This window comes from Nematolebias whitei, chromosome 21 (assembly GCF_014905685.2).
Source record: "Nematolebias whitei isolate Nwh7 chromosome 21, NemWhi1, whole genome shotgun sequence".
In the NCBI taxonomy this organism is placed as follows: Eukaryota; Metazoa; Chordata; class Actinopteri; order Cyprinodontiformes; family Rivulidae; genus Nematolebias; species Nematolebias whitei.
In genome coordinates, this window is record NC_056518.1 from 10,067,539 (window position 1) to 10,089,060 (window position 21,522).

At 41.0% G+C, this 21,522-nt stretch overlaps 1 protein-coding gene across 1 annotated transcript; it reads left to right on the forward strand.

Annotated features, from left to right (window-relative positions):
- The first annotated feature begins 9,559 nt into the window (after positions 1 to 9,559).
- On the forward strand, positions 9,560 to 16,647 carry bmp4 (bone morphogenetic protein 4). Its single transcript, XM_037695015.1, has 4 exons — positions 9,560 to 9,799; positions 12,586 to 12,708; positions 13,186 to 13,550; positions 15,705 to 16,647. Exons 3-4 carry the CDS (start codon positions 13,193 to 13,195, stop codon positions 16,556 to 16,558), a joined length of 1,212 nt encoding a protein of 403 aa, XP_037550943.1. The 5' UTR covers positions 9,560 to 9,799; positions 12,586 to 12,708; positions 13,186 to 13,192; the 3' UTR covers positions 16,559 to 16,647.
- The last annotated feature ends 4,875 nt before the right edge of the window (positions 16,648 to 21,522 follow it).

A 21,522-nucleotide genomic window follows, 5' to 3' on the forward strand; every position in this document is an offset into this window, starting at 1 on the left:
TATATATAATTTTTTTATGACGATCCTCTCCTCCGGAGACGGACGGGCAGGCTCATCTTCCCAGCTCCAGCTCGGCTGGTGACTCACAGAGTCCGTTCCAAGACCCCAGCCACGCGAAATCATGAAGGCCCGACCCGCGCAGACAGGCGGGCAGAAACGGGTCTGCGACGAACGGTGGAAGCGATTTTAAAAAACATTTTACGTGTAAAAAAATGTATAATAATTTTTAACTCGCTTCAGCAATTTTTTAAAACATTTTTTGTATAAAAACAAAATATTATTTTATTTAAAAATCGCTTCCACCATCTGCCTGACTGCCGGGTGGGATCGGGATTCAGCCTTCATGATTACACGCGGCCGGGGTCTGGCAACGTCCATCTGCGAGTCCCCATCTCCAGCTTCGCAGTGACCTGCGGAGCTCTGAGCACACAAGGCTGGTATCTGGAACCCGAGCCTCCGAGTCGGCACATCGAAGGATCTTCCGCGGTGACCAGCTGAACTTGGAGCCGGGGAGGTGACGCTCTGCCCGGTCTGGCGCTCGGAGGCTCCGGAGGGAGGATCGGGGTACACCAGCAGAGCTCCATCCAGCTTGCTCTGAATTATGTTGTCGGCCACCAAGCACAAAAAATGCCAGCACATCAACATTAGACCAAGATGTTGTCAGTATTGTTTTTAAAATCTTTAAAATAAATCCAGCTGCTGCTCCAGTCCGAGAAATTGCAAATGGCGGATTATTGTTTTGAAAAGTTTCTGAAGGATCCAGTGACTCCGCCCCCGACTCCGCCCCCGACCAATCAGTGACCGACAGTGTTCTGACATCACGTTTTTGTACCTCTTCGTACCGGTTAGAACCACAGAGCCAAGGGTAACAGGTGCTAAGTACCGGTACTAATGGAAAAGCCTCAGAACCGGGCCAAGTAGGGTCAAGTCGGCCCGTACCGGTACAAATGGAAAAGGGGCATAAAACAGTATCGTATCCTATGCCTATCCTTATTTTTGAAAGATCTGGATTTGTATTAAGGATAAAAATAGTTAATCAGGACATGATTTCACAAAGTCATTTTGAGACTGTTTTACATTCTGACTTGTCCAAAGAACATTCCAGACACCCAGTTATGATACTGGCCACGAGATCTCCAAAGACAGTGTCTGAACTTATTCATCTATTTTCCCTTAAACTCTGGAAAACGTGTGAGATTCTCAGCTGGGGAATTCCACTTGGTTTCTTGGTCTCCAGTCTGGACAAAGACAGTTCTTCCTCTCTAAATAAAGGAGTGACTTCAAGTTTCATTCCATCCATCCATCCATCTATCCATTATCTCAACCCGATTCTTCTTTTTCAGGTCCCGGGGGTCACTGGTGCCCATGTCCAGCAGTCACTGTGCGAGAATTGGAGGACACCATGTCCATCACAGGGACACATAGAGACAAACGACCATTCACTCTCTCTCTCTCTCTCTCTCTCTCTCTCTCTCTCTCTCTCTCTCTCTTTCTCTCTCTCTCACACTTAGGGACAATTTAGAGTTACCAATCAGTCTAACATGCATGTTTTTGGTCTGTGGGAGGAAACTGGAGAACCCGGAGAACGCTCACGCATGCACGGAGAGAACATACAAACTCCATGCAGAAAGGACCCCGGCTGGGATTCAACCTGGCGACCTTCTCCCTGAGAGACGGCAGCTCTACCAACTGCGCCACCGTGCCACCAAGTTTCATTCCATATAGTGATGACTTTTTTTAACCCATTGAGAAAGTTTCTCCATCCAACTCCCTCAGAGCCCCAGAATTAGGCATTGTTCCACTCAGATTGCATCTGGACACTAGTGTTGAAGCCCAAGTGTTTCTCCTCGCATCCTGACATGAGGGGAAAAAAGGCTTAAAAAACTCCACCCCCAACCACCTTTCAATGCTGCTCACTTGACCAGCTGCCTTTGATAACATGTGGAAGGAGCAGGCCTGCACCAGTGACAGGAAGAGATGGACAAACGTAAGAGTCCTGTCACTCACAGCTCACTGAGACACAATCTCACACACCGGAGGCTCATTAAAGAGCTTTCTTTTCTTGGGTCCGAATATAATGATTGTCCAGCAAGAATGCGGTAGTTGTTTTATGATTTTTAAGAATAATTTGTGCATGTTTAAACATAAAATCTGTTACGTTCAACTTGCATTTTTTTTTATAAAAGAAAACTTGTGTTGATCTAAGTGCTGACATATGCTTAAGGACAAGGAAAAACATGCCAGCCTTTCTTTGTGCAACAAAAAAGGGAGCTGCAACCAGTTCACTGGGGGCAAGACGTGAGTTTCAACGCCACTCAGACCAGTCCAACATCAATCCCTCTCCATTTTCTCTCTGTATTCGTCTCAGTTCATGAGTTTACATGCCAATTCCATTACAGGGATTCAAATAGTTTGTTCAGTCCATCCTCAAATTCAACTTTCCTCATCCCTCGCCCATCACTTAACCCCTCACACCATTTGTAGACTTGTAGTTCCTGAGGCTGCAAGTTATGGGATAATTGAACAAGCACACCGCAGCTCAAGAACCCAAAGGAAACATGAAGCAGCTGTGTTGATGAACGATCCAGTGAGAAATTCTAGTGAAAGCACAGGTTTGATCAATGGCTGTGGCGCGTGTCTGCACTAGCAAACACTTGGGGAGACAAGGAAAAAAACGTGAAACAAAGGTGTGTTATGACATTGAGCTGGGGGGTCGTGGCAGCAGGGTCACCTTTGAGCTGCTGCTCATTACTGGCTGGTGTTCACAGGTGAGCGGCTCCGAGCAGGATTTATTGACACGGTCACAGAGGTGAGGTCACCCCTCTGTTCTTGTGAAGCAAAGTACTGCTGACCTCTGAAATGTCACAAGATAAGTGAGCTCCGTGAAGGCTCACCCAGGAGACGGAGTTGAGTTTCTAAAATTGATTATAAAGGGAAACCTTTTAAACCTTGGCTGATTTATTTAACGTTTGTATTAGACGAGCTATATTTTCTTGTAATCTTTGAAAAGAATATTGATCGACAATTTTTCTTTTTCTTTTAATTAAAAGTTTTTCTTTGGAGTTTGGCTGCTTTTTGAAAAAATATGTATTTTGTTTTTCTGAATGAGTTCTTGTACCATCTTTTTATATTAGGATCAGGGGGAGTGATGGCGCCGAGGTTAGAGAAGGTGCGTCCGTGATCCGAAGGTCGACGGTTCAACTCCCCAACAAACAACATCAACATCAAAATGTGTGTGTGAAAGGTGAAGCACCCACACCTGTCTCCACCCTCATTTGCCCCACTCTGGACTCTTGAGCAAGGCATGTAACCCCCACCATCTGCTCCCCCGGACGCCCTAGATGGCAGCTCTCTGCTCCACACAGAGGGCTGTGGTAGCTCAGTGGTCTGTGGCTGTGTCAGGAAGGACATCTGGTGTAAAAACAATCACCAAGTCTTCATGCAACTTAGTTCTCTGTGGTGACCCCTGAATGAGGGAGCAGCCGAAAGAGAAATATCATTATATTAGGATCACAAAAATAGAAAATCTGTCAAGGACAAATGAAGATGTGTCTGGCCCATAGGTGTCGCAACCATTATATGTGAAGGGGACAAGTCCCCCCCACATTATGGATGCTTCTGACGCCCTTGGTCTGGCCTTAAATGGGAGATAATCCAGCAAAGACCCGTCAGACCCATCATCATAATACAGTTTTTAGTTAATATCTGTTTAGTTTGTGCTGAAATGTTAGCACGTGTCAAACTGAGTTATCGTTATTATTTCTTCTACATAAAGTTCAAGAATTGCAACATGTTCTTTATTTTTGACAGGCTGTTGGTAACGCGGTGCCTAAAAATCCAATTTAACAAAGTTTTCTTGCCAAGCTGTTTGTGTCGACCAAATGCCGTCTCATCTTTTCAGTTTAGGAGACTTGTTACAGCTGAATGAGCCGTAGGGTTAAATGTTTTATCAGACAAGTTTGGACTAAAGAAATTTAAGAAAACACAGCAAAAGTCTAAAGAAAATCTTTAAAAAAAAAAACGTTCAGAAAGCCTGAAGAATTTGTTGAAGACAAAAAAGAAAACAAATACAAGAAAGTCTAACTCGCTGAAAGCAAAATATTAATAAATAAAAGGCCTGACATCCCTGAAGCAAATATATATTACCCGCTGTCTTTCATGCCAGAGTCAATAATAAGATCATATAACGAGCAGTGATGGAGTTCTAGTGGTTTTAGATTCACAGTCACATGAAATATTTCAAGAACTTGTGAGATCAGCTGCCCTTGCTCTTTGTCTTATTGTCTGAGTGTTCATGAAGCATTCACTCTATTGCGATCCTGTTTTCTTCTGCATGATTCTCAGTGTGGTTCATGTCCTGCAGTTTTCAGCTATTTCAACAAATCATAAATCAAAATGTTCAGCTCTTTCAGGACAATCCTGCTATGACTCTTGGTATAGTTGCAACTTTAGCTTTTTAAAATATTTAGCCTTTTCTGCCATTTCATCTATATTTTTTTGCTTTGTTTTATTTTTTGTTTTTTTGAATGTCCAGAGGACCAGATTGAACTTTTTTGGACTTTTCTGCCATTGTTTTTCCTCATAGAAAATGAACTGAGCTCATTTTACATCCTTCAAACCTTTAGATGCGTTTACTTTTACTGCTCCGTTCACATTTTATTCTGCTTCAGCTTCTTTCAGCTTTCTTGTGCAAATCAAACATTTTCCAGCTATTTTCAGCTAATTTTAGCAGTTTTTGCTAGTTTCAGCTTGCTTCAGATAATTTCCACTTTTTTGAGCCCATTTCTTTTTCTTTCAGCCCAACTGGACAAATATGTTTTTTCTGCTTTCTTCTGCTAATTCAAGCTTGTTCTACTTTTTCAGCTATACCTTTTTAACATTTTTAGCTAATTTATGCTGTTTTTAGATAAATTCAAGTTTTTCATGGTAATTTCTACCACTCTCAGCCCAGACAACATCTTTCTGCTAATTTCAGCTTGTTATGCTCCTTTCAGATCATCATAATCTGAATCAGTGTTATTGTCATTACACAGAAGCACAATGAAATTATATTTCAGTACAGCTCATCTGAAACAATAGACAGAATAGACGGGTGTCTGAGGCTGCAGCCTCACTGAGAGGTGCTTCCTTTTCTGTTAGATTAGAAAAAAAAGATTAGAAAAAGGGGAACATGAGGGAAAAGGAGGTAAAAAAAAAAAAGTCCTATTTCACACTGTGTCCTGTTAGGGCTGCAAAGAACCCTAGCACAAAAGAGCAACATATTGGTGACATAAAGACATATAAAAAGGTTCAAAGGACAAAGAGCAGGGCAGGGAAAGGTCAGGATGGAAAAGCATCTGACATCGCCGAAAGCAAGAAAAAAGTCCATCCATCCATTTTCTTTACCCACTTATTCCATTTTTGAGTCACGGGGGTCGCCGGTGCCCATGTCCAGCAATCACTGTGCAAAGGGCGGGGTACACCCTGGACGGGTCACAAGTCCATCACAGGGACACATAGAGACAAACGAGACAAACAACCATTCACTCTCTCACTCACACCTAGGGACAATTTAGAGTTACCAATCAGCCTAACATGCATGTTTTTGGAATGTGGGAGGAAACTGGAGTACCCGGAGAAAACCCACGCATGCACGGAGAGAACATGCAAACTCCACCCAGAAAGGCCCCTGGACCGGGGTTTGAACCAGGGACCTGCTCGCTGAGAGGCAGCGGCTCTACCAGTTGTGCCACTGTGCTGCGCAAGAAAAAAGTAAGTAAATAAATAAATAAATAAATGAGTTTTAAATTATATATATATATATATATATATATATATATATAATTACAGAAAGTACTATTTAGCTGTTTTTATGCTAAATTTAGCTTTTTCAGCTAATTCCACATTCTTGGAACTCATTTCAGCTCCTTTCACTTCCTTCTAATAGTTCAAATTTGTTTTGGCCTTTTCAGCTATTTTCTGCTTTTTTTTTTCTTTTTTTTTTTTGTTTGTTGCTAATTTCAGCTTTTTTAGCCAATTTCCTAATTTTTGTGCTCATTTTTGCTCATTTAAACCTAATTCAGCAAATACGTGTTTTTTCTGCTTTCTTCTGCCAAGTTGTTATTCCATTTCAACTACATTTCAGCAAGTTTTTAGCTAACTTCAGCTGTTTTTCATCAAGTTATTCTGCAATAAGCATTCACACTGCATTTTCGCAGGAAATGCAATTTCTCTAGTTAATAACTCTACTTCATCAGTTTTGTGTTGTGTGTTTCCTTGACTGATGAAGCCTTCTGGATCGAAGGCGAAACGTTTCAGCACAAAAAAAGTAACTGTCCAGATGACCTGACTGAAAAATGTTGGATTGTGTACCTGGATTATTGAGCATGGACTTTGTTGTTTTCAACCAGTTTGACGCACTGTCAGCCCTCCATCAGTTGGTTCAGGTCTACTCGAAGAACCTGGACAACAACTAGAAAGGGACGTCTGCCATCTTTTTTATGAACCGAGCAGCCTGGTTGACCAAACAAGCTGCAAATAACCTTTAATGCATTTAGAACTACTGTACCAAAGACAACACATCAAGATGTTTTCTGTTAAAAATAAAAATAAAAAGATTTTCCTGTAATTTAATAAGATGACAACACAAATCTAAAATCGTGTGTGGGATTTTTGACAAACATCTTGAAAAGTTGAGCGAGCTCAAATCAAAGATATGAGACTTGTGATGACTTGAGCTGTGCCTTTGTTTCTCTCTCTTCCATCATCGGTACACGTATGAGGCAGGCTGATGCTTATCTTATCTCTCTGCGACAAATACTTTCATAGCCCAGCTGTTTGCTTTGTTTTCATAGTATGTTTCTGTTTTTATGTACTCTGTTTTGCATCTTACAGTTTAAAGTGCATGCGTAGTCTTGTTTTGATGTTTGACGCTTCCTCAGAACACGTCAATCCTTCGGAGGTATCACTGCAACAACATGAGATCTCGACTTAAACCTCTCCATAAACAGCAGCCTGTCATCTGGTTGTTGTCACAAACAGCACGACGCAGAGTTCTGCAGAAATGTCCACCCACACTTTTCACTTTAAACAGGGAGCACAACCAAGTGAAAGTCTGTAGATATCCATGCATCTATATCCCACTGCTTCCTTTCTGGCTCATGGGGGACGCTGGTGCAAATGTCCAGCAGCCACTGCGAGAAGCAGGGACAACTTGGACAGGTCACAAGTCCATCACATGGACACATAAAGACAAACGAGACCATCTTGAAATACAGAGGTGTTTGAGCCACAAAGCTCATCTCATTACAGTAGTCCCTCGCTACTTCGCTGCTCGTTTATCTCAGACTCGCTTGATCACAGTTTTTCAAAAAGAGAGTGGACATGACACACAACTGGCTGATTGATGGATGAGCCGCACGATCAGCATGTAATTTTTATTTAAAATAAATTATTTGACATTATTTAGTACCTCCTGCACCTTTGTGAAGCCCACACTGCAGGATAAACTTCCTGCTGCAGCTGATCAGCTGTTCTCTGTGCAGAGCGGGGAAGTGGGCGTGGCCAAGAGCGCTTGCAGGTGGCAAAGAGCAGCGGAGGCAGAGAGCTGAAATCACGACATTCTGTGTCTTTTAGAGCATTTAGAGTTTAGAAATATTGTTTAAAATATTGCAAGAGTGTGGGAAAAATTTAAAACACCATATATATATATATATATATATATATATATATATATATATATATATATATATATATATATATATATATATATATATATATATACACACTTAATATAGATTTCTTGTAACAAACGAGCAGAGTCATGTTTTTTGGCCAACATTTATGAGTCGTTTGTTTCCATTTGAACATTGATAGTGCACTTCAGATAGTCTTGGTACACAACAGATACTCTGTCGTTAAAATGTTCCCTGAATTAACAAACTCAAAGGGAGAACAATGACATCAGACATGTCACGACGAAAGTGTAAAGTTATATGTGACTTCTTCTGACAGGAAACTGTGACCTGGATCAATAAAGATGAGAGTCAAGAGGAGAAAAGTGATTTTGGGAGAGTGATAGAAAGTGTTGAAGTCGGGGTTAAGATCGTATGCAGATGAGCTGTGCAGAGAGTTTCCAACTCTTAATGAGTTTTTGCTGTTTTCTAAAACATTTCTTACAAAACACCTTGATGAGATTGAGTCACATCAACTCCTAAACAATTATTTTATTCATGTAGAAATAATTAGAAACACAAATTCAAATAAAAAGCATCTAAAACTCATGTATGACACTTACTCCGGCTATTAACAATTCACAATAACATACAGAAATATTAACAGGAAACCATGATGTCACCACAACAAAGTTCAAATCATAAAGGCCTCACCGGTGTGTGTGGTTTATTTTGTCCAAGAATAAAACCAGAATGACCTAACGCAATTAAAATAGTAATACAGTATATATATGTGTATATATATATATATATATATATATATATATGTACATATGCATGTATATATATTTTAATATATATATATATGTATATATGTTTATATGTAAAATATGTATATATATAAATATATATATATATAAAAATTATATAGTGTTGAGTTCTTGACAATGTTGTTAAATACTTGTTGTTTAAGCAAAGGATCTGAATTAAGAAGGGCAGTGTGATATTTTTGTTTTACTTCATCAAGAACATAAAACATTACAAGTTGTTCTATGAGTATTTAAAAATTGTACAAGACACAACTATGACCTATAATCAAGTGAACAAAACTCTACTGTTTTCAAGTTCTGCAGGTAATAAGTCTGTTTTTGAGCCAAATAAAAATAAAATTTCAAATTCTTAATGTCAGTTCCTGATGCATTGTTGTCATGCTGTAGTTTCAGAGAATATTTCCGGCTCCAAAATAATGAAACAAACATTTATTTACACTTTTATTGTGCCTCTAACATGACAAATGACAAAAATAAATAGTCTTATAATAATAATAAAAAAACTACATGGAAAAACATATTTAAATCCATACTTTTTAGTTAGTTAGTTAGTTAGTTAGTTAGAACACTTCCATCTTTTTTTACAAGTTTTCTTTTTCTTTAGATTGTGGAATATTTCTCTAAATAATACCAGCTCTGAAAACGTGAAGGTGCTGGTAAAGTCTTTAATCATGTCCTGATTTGATCTTATTACATTTTATCCACAGAGATTTTTACTATTAGTATTTTATTTATTTTATTGGTCACTGATGAGGCAGCCTTTTTTATTTTTTATACTACAGAGCATTTTATTAACAGCATTTTATTAACAGCATTTTATTAACAGCATTTTATTAACAGAATTTTAGTTTCACTGTCTGAGTCATAAGAAGCGCGTGCAGAGTTTATTTACAGTCAAATCCCAAAGATATAGAAATAAAATGATAAAACGCGCGCAGGCTTTATTTAGAGTGCAGGAGGGGGGGGGGGGGGGGCATCCAAGGTGTTTGAGACCGATGAGGGGGAGGTGGGTGAGGAGCTGAAGGGAGGAGGAGGAGGCAGGGAGGGCAAATTGGGCGGATATAAAAACTGTCGGGACCGTGGATGTTGGATCGTTTGGAGAGCTCGTCCTGCGCGCGGACGGTTCTGGAGACGGACAGGAGCCTGAGCCCTGGAGCCGGCCTTCTCTGCTCCCATGTCCGGGTCGAGGTGTCCCTGAAGGATTAAAGAGATGATCTGAAGAGTCCAAACTTCTCCAAGGCTCGTTCTGGCGTGTTTGCTGCGTGACGCGTGGACTGTTCTTTCACATTGCTCCGAGGAGACCTGGACCCACTGATGGTGAGAGCTCCTCTCACACTTTCACACTCATGACTGCAGCTTTTAGGAGAAAAAACATTTGATTTATTAAAGTAGAGGCTGAGTTACATATTTATTTATTTTAAATGAGGGAGTTTCTGCGCGTTTGGATGACTTCACCTCGAAGGAAAAAATTAATAAATAAATCCCCCAAAGAAAAACTGTATATATATTTTTTCTCTTTATGACTTAAATCACCCTGAGTTCAAATCAATTTAAACACACTGTGTGTTGGTGAGCATGGCACAGCTTGAAGCTTTTGTCAGTAAAGTTAGTGAGGTCATTTCCAAACAGCGCGTCAGGTTTCCCTGCGCTTCCTTTTCTCCCTGACAACTAAAATATTTATGTTCTCACATAATTTCACCATAAAAACACTTTTTTTTTTCTGTTATTAAACACCTGCGTTTACTTTCCAGCGCGCAGCCATGTGAGGTCTGAAACACAAAACTTCTTCCTGAATATGAAAGCTATTATTTCTTTTATTTCTAATCTATCAGAAAACAATCATTTGTATTAGAGCACGTTTATGTCGATGAAAGATGACGTTGATTAAAATATTGGGGCTTAAAATAACTGAGTAAATATACAATATGACTGTAATAATACCCACTTGTTGCATGTTTTACCAGTTTAAACCTTTAAATCCTGTGAAATGTTCAATGGAAAACTATTTTCAGCCTCTTGTCCTGCAGCATCATTTGCTCTGAAATTTGTTTGTTGTGCAGAGAAATGTAGTTTTTCATTTTATATTACCAGCAGAAATCAGCAGTTTCTCATATTTAATTTTTTTTTTTTTTTTTTACATCTTCTTTCCCAAAAATGCTGCTAAACTCTTAATCTAAGGATCTCACTACGTGCATGTTTAAATTAGGGGTTGCTCCCTGCTTTAATTACAAAAACGAGGATTTTGCAGGATGTTTTACAAAAATCAAAGATGGATTTTATTACTTTTTAAGCCCCATTTCAAGTTTGCACAAGGCTTTATCACCAGAAAGGCAAACAAGCATTAATTTCTGTTGCAAGAAGAGTTCTGCGTCCCTGAACAGAAACTTAAAGCATCTAGATGTTTGCATCAGCAGCTGGAGGATGAACTCAGCTCTAAATATCAGACATGTTGCTGCAGACTTATTGGAAGATAAAATCAGGCCGTAGATCTGTTCCCGTGGTAACCTATTGCACTCCTCTCCCTCCCTCGTCCTCGTTCTTCCCTCCCACCATCTCCGTCAAATTCCTCAGCAAACAGCATCTGAAGAGCCATGTGCAGAGTCTGATCACATTATCTTTGATCAGCCGGAGACAAAGAGGGGGCCGCTGAGGCCTTACTGCACCTCCTGCTCCGCATTTCTTAATTTGCCTGTAACTTTACCACCGGGGAGTTCTTTGATTTGCACCACTGGACTGAGGAGAGAATCTAAAACATGTAAGGGAAAATCATTGCAAACTGAAAATATTTGTCTTTTTTTTTATCTGTGCTGAAACAGCTCAGTAAACATGAACACACTGACTTTTTTCCAAAGCTGAAAGTTTCCCTGCGTGCACGTTCCCTTCATCATCGCAGCAGTTCACATGTGTCAGTGGCTGCTCACAGCTACAAGATGGTCAGTGTTTTTGAGTATGAATCCCTGTAATCATAGTACAGGCTCTGTTCAACGAGCGCTTGTTGTCAGGGACGTGCACGCAGCGCCCCACACACACTCCTCACACACACCCGTGGGTAATAGAGCTGATCATGTGCTGAAACCCTCCTCCTCCTCTGTGCCACCGTTCTCACGAACGTGTGGGCCGTGGCACACATTTGTGCTCAAGTACGGACGTGCACGATGCCCCTCGGCCTTTTCGCTCACCCACTAACACACACACACACACACAGTGGATCCAGTGTCATGACCGAGTAAGGAGGGTCAGACGGAGGTCAGCCTAATGCTGTTAGGGAAGAGATCCTTGATTGCACATACAGTGAGCCATGCAGGGCTGAGATAAATGCTGGAAAATACACAGACGGAAAAATGTTACACACACACACACAGAGTATTAATGTTTAAGCGTAAACTCCAAATGAAGATCAGAGACACGTTGGAGTTGTCGTTGTGGTCCCTCAGAAACTTTGAAGCATGTTTTTAATATGGTTAAAGCTAAAATGTGAACATTATCAAACTAAGGACACGATGAGCCGTCTCTGAAGACTAATTTGTTTTTTCTTGACGAGCTTCTTCGTGACTGAAGAACCTCCTTGGGTTTTATCTTAAAAATATGTGTCTGCGTTGCTCGGCTTTTATCAGAAATAGAACAAAAATGAACGTTGTGTCCACAAACTGCACGTCTTCAGGTGTAGTGCTGCAAAGAGATGAGTTGTCTGAAGGTGCATGGATGTTTTAGTGCAACAAGCTTAGTTCCTTTCATAGATACGTGCTCCTACTCCTGCTTTACTTCTTGTTGTTTGTCTTTATAACTTCTAACGAGTCTGAGTTTTTAACCTTTTGTTAAGGCCAATCAGTTTTTATTGATGCAATGGTTGGGTTGAATAAAGTGCGTTTTCTGCCTGCAGTCTGTGTTTTGGTGCATACATACCTTGTTACATTCCAAATACAGCAAATAGCTGCTTACCCACAAGCTGAAGTGATAAGCCTTAAAGAGACACGCGCTGCGGCAGCTATACACTCTCATGTGCTTTTCTGTGAGAAAATGAAATGTAACAACCTGAAGTGTTTGCAGCTGCTCTCAGATTATAGTTTCCTCATGTTTTTTTGTTTTTTTTTAATATCTTTCAGGAACAGGGTCACTCCACCGTTCTCCTGCAGCCTCCCAACACCACCTAACGTTTCCTGTAAGAACGTGCCCACTGCCTGCTCCCAACAAACATGGACTGTTTCCCCATGCTTTATTTTCTGTCGGTAAGTACGCAGCCAGCGTCGGGTCAGTTTGTGGCACTTTAACCACAAGTTTTGAAGGTGCTGCTTGAAAGACACTGGCTCCTTATCAAGTTGGGACATCCACCCCAGGGCCACCTCTTTTATTTGCCTGACTGTAGTGAAAGAGACGAGCCGAAGGGGTGGAGTGACGAGGAATGCCCCTTAAATTGCATTTTAAAAGTCGGGTTCTGGAACCAGCTGTTTACCTTTGGAGGATGTCGCCAGAGATAAACAGCAAGGGGTCTATCTGATCGTAGCCTGCTTGACTGTAAACAAAACAGACGGGATTGTTGAGGCCAATTAGTGGGAACGCTCAAAAAGAAATTCAGAACTCTAAAACAAAACTTTACTAAAAGAAAGATAAAATGTATTTTCTTCATTTTGTAATTTTATGTCTGCTAACCCTTCTGCTCAAATCATTCCTAATGTTTCATCTGTCTCATCTGCCACCCCTGCCAGAGACATCATGATTCCTGGTAATCGAATGCTGATGGTCATTTTAATATGCCAAGTCCTGCTGGGAGAGAGCAGCCATGCTAGTCTGATACCTGAAGAAGGGAAGAAGAAAGTACCTGGCCTGCAGGGTCGTACGGCCACTCAGAGCCATGAACTGTTGCGGGACTTTGAGGCCACGCTGTTGCACATGTTCGGCCTCAAAAGGCGGCCGCGGCCCAGCCGCTCCACCACAGTGCCTCACTACCTGCTGGACCTCTATCGGTTACAATCGGGTGAGGCTGAGGAGGTCGAAGGGCACAACGTTGCTTTTGAGTACCCGGAGAAGTCAGCCAGTCGGGCCAACACTGTGAGGGGCTTCCACCATGAAGGTAAGAGAAGTGGAGGGCGTTTTTTCTTTATCCACACACTCAGAAGGAAATGGAGTCATAAAAGTTAGGATAATAATAAATGTAAGAACAAGCACAAAAACGGCATCTTTCTTAGGGTTGCTGCTGGCAGACATTCAAATAGTTTTGGTAGTAGTGTGGTACTTTGGCATGGCTGCAGATAGCTGAGCTTTCATGGTTAGAAAAATGCAAGAGTTCTCCACCCATCTCACCATAACCAAAGAATCTAAGGATGTGGTTACCAAACAGCCTCTACAGAGGCTCATAAAATTCAGCTAGACAAGCTCTCCAGAGCCTAATTTGACAAAGCTCTGTGTGTTTGGTTAGTAACTGAAGGAAAAGCATACCTTCATATTACCGACTTACTCGTCTTACTCCACCCAGCTGAACACAGTTTTAAAAAACCTCTTCTTGGCTTGGAAATGTCATGTGCTCCTCTGTCATGTCTAGTTTAGAAAGACCTTCCTCGCCATGCAATTATCTTTAATGCCACTCTGCAGCCTTCTAAATAAAGTCCCCGCTGCAAACAAGGTAGGTGCAGAGAGAGAATATTGGAGTTTTGTGGAAAAACAGTCTCAGTAGCTGGTGGGACAGACACACTGAGAGGAGTCTGCTAAATATGAATGCTAAGTTTGAGCACAATCACAGACATTAACGATGAAGACAGTCCAGTTTGAGTAAGTGGGAGCTAGGTTCAGAAAGATACGCTGATGTGTTGTAAATGCTTAAAAGAGAGAATTTGCCAAGTGACAAACTGACAATACGGCATGTTGACCTGAGAAAACTGGAATAGTTGAAGAGCTACAGAAAGCGTCTGACCGTACGAGGGGTGACGAATGAGCGATGAGTCACTCGTAATGACGCTTGCTGTACTCATTGCTAGTAGTAGCACATGCCAACTTATGCTAACACCGCAGACTAGTCAGGGAAAAGAGCACCATCACCAGAGGGGCAGCTTTTGTCTGTGATGCAATGTGAGCTTTTGGATGGGTTTGAACTTCTTCAAGCGTTCCCTCTCCTTCTCCTCTTTGCTGAACAATCTTAATGACAGGCTTTAAAGCAGTTTGAGTGGGCGTGCTCGCTTTTATGGAAGCACGGCTGTATGATGGTGTGACTCAGTTGACTGATCTCTCAAAACCACAGGGACGTATTACAGTCTGCAGCAGATGGACAGTTGGACGGAGAGGCATGTTTACAGCAGGAAGGGCAAACCGTTCATCGTGCATTCGACCTGAAAGATGTTGGTTTTTATTGACTGGGTGTGACAGAAATCACATGCTTTACCATTACTTGTTCAATTTAACAGAGCAGATGAACCATGAGGAGTGTGTGTGCACAGATTCAATCCTGACTACGCTTTGGTTCAAAATACAGTGCACAGCATTCCCACGCAATACCTCCATCCCCATGAGCTTTGGATAAATGAGATTCTACTGTATTGTCTGACTCCTTAATGATTATTCATGATGAAAATGATAAATGTCTTAAGTGGACAAACTGCCGAGCTAATCAAAAGCACAGCAGGTTTTAATAATGAGAACCACCTGGGTAAGATTAGGGCCTGGGTGTGAAATAACAGGGGTGGATTGAGCAGGAAAATAGTAGACACAACATTCCTTTCCCCAACAATGGTGATCTTGCCAGAAATCTGCAGACTGAGAGTGGAACAGGGAGCCTTCACTGTGTTTATGCTGTAGTTGTGGTACGTTAATCACCACCCTCCTTGTAATGCATGTTTCAGCAAAGTGCTCAAAGAGCGGCACAGAGAAAAGGACAGGAAAATCTTTACAAAGATAGAGAAGCCTGGACAAAACCAAGTAAAAGTCTTTACTACCCTGGTACAGGGTCTTTTTTTCCCCACTTTATTTTATTTGTGTGTCAAGCTTCTAAAGCATTAACTGGTAAATTTATAAAACATCTAAATCATTTCTAACTACACTTTTCTTCTTAGAAGGATTATGAGCATGCATCAGGACATTTCTTCGGTTTTAATTGGCACAAAAATACAATAAAATCACACTTCATACTATAATTTTGAAAAAGTGCAAATAGCTGCTAAAGCTTGAAGAAGTTTTTTTTTTTTTGCACATCTGATCTGTACAAACTTCCCACACGTTTCCTTTTGCTCAATTTCAGAGAGCATGGAGAGGATCCATGAGCTGGGTGATGGAGAATCCATGCCTATCCGCTTCCTGTTCAACCTCAGCAGCATTCCAGAGGATGAGTTGCTGTCGTCTGCAGAACTGAGGCTCTACCGCCATCAGATTGATGAAGCCATCACTGACAATCTCATGGATGAGCAGGGCCTCCACCGGATAAACATTTACGAGGTTTTGAAACCCCCACGGCCCGGGCAGCTCATCACGCAGCTTCTGGATACGAGGCTCATGCGGCACAACTCGTCGCGCTGGGAGAGCTTCGACGTCAGCCCCGCCGTGTTGCGCTGGACTCGCGAGGGCCTCCCTAATCATGGACTGGCTGTAGAGGTTTTGCACCTGAACCAGACTCCGAGCCACCAGGGCCGCCACGTCCGCATCAGTCGTTCAGTTCACCAAGAGCCCGGGGAGGACTGGGGGCAGCTACGCCCTCTTCTGGTTACCTTTGGTCATGATGGGAAGGGTCACCCGCTGACCCGACGGACCAAGCGCAGCCCTCCCAAAAGGGGTCGTAAACGCAACCGCAGCTGCCGCCGCCATGCATTGTATGTGGACTTTAGCGATGTTGGCTGGAATGACTGGATAGTGGCGCCCCCTGGTTACCAAGCCTATTACTGCCACGGGGAGTGTCCCTTTCCTCTGGCAGACCATCTAAACTCAACCAACCATGCCATCGTTCAGACATTGGTGAACTCTGTGAACAGCAACATTCCCAAGGCCTGCTGTGTACCAACAGAGCTCAGCGCCATCTCCATGCTCTATTTAGACGAACACGACAAGGTTGTTCTAAAAAACTACCAGGAAATGGTTGTGGAGGGCTGTGGCTGCCGCTAGCACATGAAGCTACCACGACCCGGACTCAGAGTGGCGTCATAAACAAAAGAATGCGGACGCCAACACTATTCAGAACTTTTTTCCCAAAAATGATCACTTGGACCATTATTTATAACTTTTATGAGTTGTATGTTTGTCTCACTTTTTTGTTTCTTTGACAATATGATCATATATTTTGACAAAATATATATATATTTATATCTACATGTTAAAAATAAATTGAGTCCTTATTTTAAACATAAAAATGTTGTTTAACTTTTCATAATGTACATTAGATTGTATAAGTTTTTATTGAAAAAAATAGTAAAAAAAAAAATCTAAAATTTGAAGTATATTTACTGGTAATATTTATTATTTTTATATCACACAATTAAAAGAAGAAAAAAACCCCATTGCATTCATGATTGCAGAACGCATTTAGTCATATCATGCACACCATTTTTGTGTTTAGCAAAAATGCATGAATTTGTTTTTGTTTGTTCATATATATAGGCTTTATTTAACATTTTACCACAAAAATCAAACTGATTACTATATTTTCCGGTGTATAAATCGCAGTTTTTTGCATAAACTAGCATGCGACTTATACAGCGAAGCAATGTATTTGTTTTTTCCCCATATTTATAACCCAATTTTTGGCTGCGATCTGAAGATTTCATTCATTTTGACTTGGAAAATATTGAACACTACCATTTTCAGCCATTAGAGGGCCCTCGACTAATATGGCAAGCCAAGTGTCTCATTAAAACATAAACATGGCTATTAATGAGACACTTGGCTTGCCATATCAAGCCACCTTTGTCTCGCATCATTTCTCCACGCCGCCCAGGAGAAATGCAGCTGATTCGACCATGAAAGTGCATTTATTAAGGAAAAGTTAGACTGAGACTCACCTTTACTATACTTTCAAAGCAAAAAATATTGTTTGCAAGTGTTAATCTTGTTAAATTCTTGAGGCTGAGATGCGGTAGAGGCAAGGCAGCCGACTCAGGAACCATTGCACACCTCGTGGTGTCTGAGCAGCACACCCAATCCCCAATTACTCCCCGGGCGCTTTCAATACCTATCCACTGCTCCACCTGGGTGTATCCCAGGTATGATGGGTTAAATGCAAAGAGCCAATTTTGCCATTGTATGGAAACACACAATGATGACAACACATAACAAATTATTATTGTTATTAAAGTCCTCCCGTGCACGCTCCTGTGGCCACCATTTGGCAGCCAGTCGATTTTTGGCACAACACCGGCCCACGTTTCCGGGTTGTCAGTGGTGACGCGAAACAAATGCGACGCGTCAGTGATGACGCATAATAGAGGCGACATTTTTATGGATTTTTCCACTTTATTAGACATATTTGGACTGACGTGACTTATAGGGCAGTGCGACGTGTACGGTGAAAAATACGGTACTTAAACTAGGTCCTTAAAAGAAGTATTTCTTATCATAAAATGTGTAATCACTATTCAAAAAAAAAAGAAAAGGACGAAAAAATAAAAGTTACTCTAAATGTCTAATACTTTTGTAACTTGATTTTGGATTTAAAGTTAGTTTTTTGCATCCTAAATCCATTTCAGATTGTCTCCAACCAATTTTTACTCAGTAAGGGACTTGTTTGGAGACGTTCTGCATCCAACTAGAAGAAGATGGTTTTTAAAAGGCACTTCACCAATTCTGAATTAACCGTTAAAGGATTATTTTAATTGTCATGTGATTTTTCTCAACCAAACTGACGTTAAAAGAACATTTTTGCCATTTCAAAGCTGCTAAGTCTTTGAGGTTCAGGACCTAATTGTTCTCAGATTTCACTTTCATGTCAATTAGGCCAACATGTGTTGGTTGGGTACTTGCTAATCCAATTGCAGTTGGGTTTTGTTGCTCAGCCTGACTGTGTGTGGGTGATTCTATTGTTCTTGACGTCCCCACATCGGGGGCATGATTACGTTTGATGCGTTATGCCCTAACACAAGGCGGCTGCGTCCTCAGAAGAATCAAAGGTTAGACGCTCTGTCTCCTGCCTTTGTCTTCAGCGGCTCATGCCGGCAGGGCAAAGACGCCTGTCTCCAACCTGTGCCCCATCACACAATAGGTTTCGACATCACTTATTTACAAGCTGAAGGCTGGCCCAAATTATATGATAATGTTTAAGACTCCTTTGAACTGCTGGGGGGATGTTGGTGGGCTTTGTCTCCTGAAGTATGTGCCCGTGCCTCTTGAACCAGAATACAAAATTTAAATATTAAAAAAGCACAAAACTTGAGTTTTTATCCATTATGGTAATAATTACAAAAATTATAGACTTAAAAATATAAAAATGCAGTTAAAAACACATTTTTTTCTGAAGTCAGAGCTTATTTTTTAAATTAAAGACTGATTACAAGGAATGTTTGCTAAGTTTTCTTTGATAAAAGTCAGTAACGTTTTGTTAGTTTTCCTACACGAGCGTGCTCAGGCCCATCATGGCCCCTGGACGTCTCTTTGATGCTGCATATCAGCATCAGAAAGGGCTGTCTCCTGAAAGAAGGGCAGACAGAAGAATCTCATTTAGAAGTGGCTGAAGGCGGAGAACGACAGGCTGCAGGAGGCTGGGAGGTACAGGAGGTGATGCACCCCTCTCTCCTCCCCCCCTCATTGAACTGAAGCACACTGCAATTACAACATTTCAACTGATCTACGCTGAGATTGAATCGGCTGGTCGTGGTAATCGTCCTGCTCGCTCATTATCCCATCGCTCTGCACAGATGGAGGATGTGTGTTCATTAAAAATTCCAGAGAAGGACATTTATAGTGATGCTTCACATTATCTAATGTTGGGTTCTGTGAAAACGTTATGGGCAAATACTATCTTACCAGTTACAGATAGCTCTTTAAGTGGTAAATCTGGTAAATTGACCAGCCTCATAAAATAGTCATGAACTACGTTGAACTAAGTTTGCTTAAAGTTAGACGTACATGTGATTGTAAAGGCTGTGAAAATAACTCCAGTGATGAGTGGTTGGTGAAGGTAAGTCAACCATTCTACTGAATGCAGAATGTGGACATTATGTTCTCAAATACATTTCTTCAAAATTATTAGTTTTTTTAATTTCCATTTTTATTTACCGGTATATGTTGTTCCAAAACACTATAACCACAAATTAGTTGCATTAGTTGCATTAGTTGCAAATTAGTATTGCATTTCATTATTTCAGCAGCTAATTGTCTATACTGTAATAAAACTTGTCTAGTCTAGGGCGGCTGTGGCTGAGTGGTTAGAGCAGTCGTCCTCCAATGCAAGAGTTGGGGGTTCGATTCCACCAAGAGTCACATGCCGAAGTGTCCCTGGGCAAGACACTGAACCGCAAGACACTGAACCCCTCGTTGCCTGCGATATGTGTCCCATCAGTGTATGAATGTGATAAAGCTCTGATTAGTCTTTGTACAGATCTAGTAGAGTACTATATGAATGGGTAAATGAGGCACATATTATGTTGTAAAGAGCTTTGAGTATCTTGATAAGATAGAAAGGTGATATATAAGTACAGTCCACAATTTAAGTTCCAACAAATTTAAGCCAGATCCTCTGGAAGATTTCTGTTTTGTTGAAACGTTTCATCTTTAATCCAAAATACATAATCAGTCTGAGGAGCCACAACAAACTCAGTCTTATTAATTCAACCTTTATTTATGCAGGTTAATCCCATTGAGCCTCGGAGATTCATTTACAAGAGAGACCTGATTTCAACAAAGAGTGATGACAACATTGGATAACAATAGACAATCATAAAGGATGCGTACAAATTGAGAATTTTTTTTATTATTATTTTTTAACAAGGGAAAATAAAATGGCATTTAAAAGAAAATATAACAAAAAACAGTTAGGTTGTGGGTCATGTAGAAAACTAAAAACAGGAACATGTCTGCATTGGTTTTCCCCAGGAAATTATCAGATGTTTGAAGCCACTTGAGAGAGGTCAAGGTCGAGAGATTCAGGTCTTTTTGTAAGATATTCCAGGAAACAGGAGCGGAGCAGGAGAAGGCCTTTTTGTCTAGTTCAGTCTGCACTGAGGGAACACTGCAGGTAATAATGTCCTGAGAGCGCACGCTGTAGCTGCACTCACGCAGAGACATGTAGGAGGAGATGTATGAAGGCAGCAGACCAAGAAGGGATTTAAAGATGAAAATGTACCAGTGAGAGAGTCTGCGTGACGTTATTGATGACCAGTTAACCAGTGAATACTGGGTGCAGTAGTGGGTACAATAGTTACAGCTAATTATGAATCTTAGTGAACCATGATAGTCAGCATCTGCAGGGTTCTTGTAGGAGCGTTCATGTAAATAATGTCACCGTAGTCAATGGAGGGAAAGAAAGTCGCATTTGCAAGGTGTTTTCTAGCTTTTAGAGTTAGACAGGATCTATTTCTGAAAAAGAAACCCAGTTTAACTTTCAGTTTCTTTACTAGGTTTTCTACATAAGCTTAAAAGAGAGATGTGGATTGACCAAGATACCCAAATATTTATAGGAATCAACAAACTCAATAGGGACACCATTCGAGGATAAACTCAAAGGAAGAACTGCTGGGACTGAGCTGAGTGAAGCTGACACCCCACCCACTTCCAAAATTAAAGCAACTAGTCTGAATGGTTAGTGCTCCGTTAGTGCTGGTTTGTGCCGTTAAAATTTTCGTTAGTGCTGCTTTGCTTTCTGGGATATTAAAGATTAATTTTTAGCTCATCCAAAGGTCACAATCCCCCTATGTTGCTCCAAAACACACGGGAGCGGTCTACTTTTTTAGTGCTTCGTTAGTGCTTCGTTGGTGCTCGTTTGTTCCGGTGAAACTAGCGTTTGTGCTGCTTTAGTTTATGAGATATTAAGAATTATAATTTCGCCCGATGACGTCACCATCCCCCCCCATATTGCTCCGAAACGGACGGGAGTGGTGACGTCATCGGGCGAAATTATAATTCTTAATATCTCATAAACT

What these genes read in the sequence shown, in the direction of transcription:
- bmp4 (XM_037695015.1), top strand. Translation starts at nt 13,193, where the DNA reads ATGATTCCTGGTAATCGAATGCTGATGGTCATTTTAATATGCCAAGTC. An exon ending in GAGGGGCTTCCACCATGAAG is followed by an intron (nt 13,551 to 15,704) that starts GTAAGAGAAGTG and finishes GCTCAATTTCAG; the next exon opens with AGAGCATGGAGAGGATCCAT.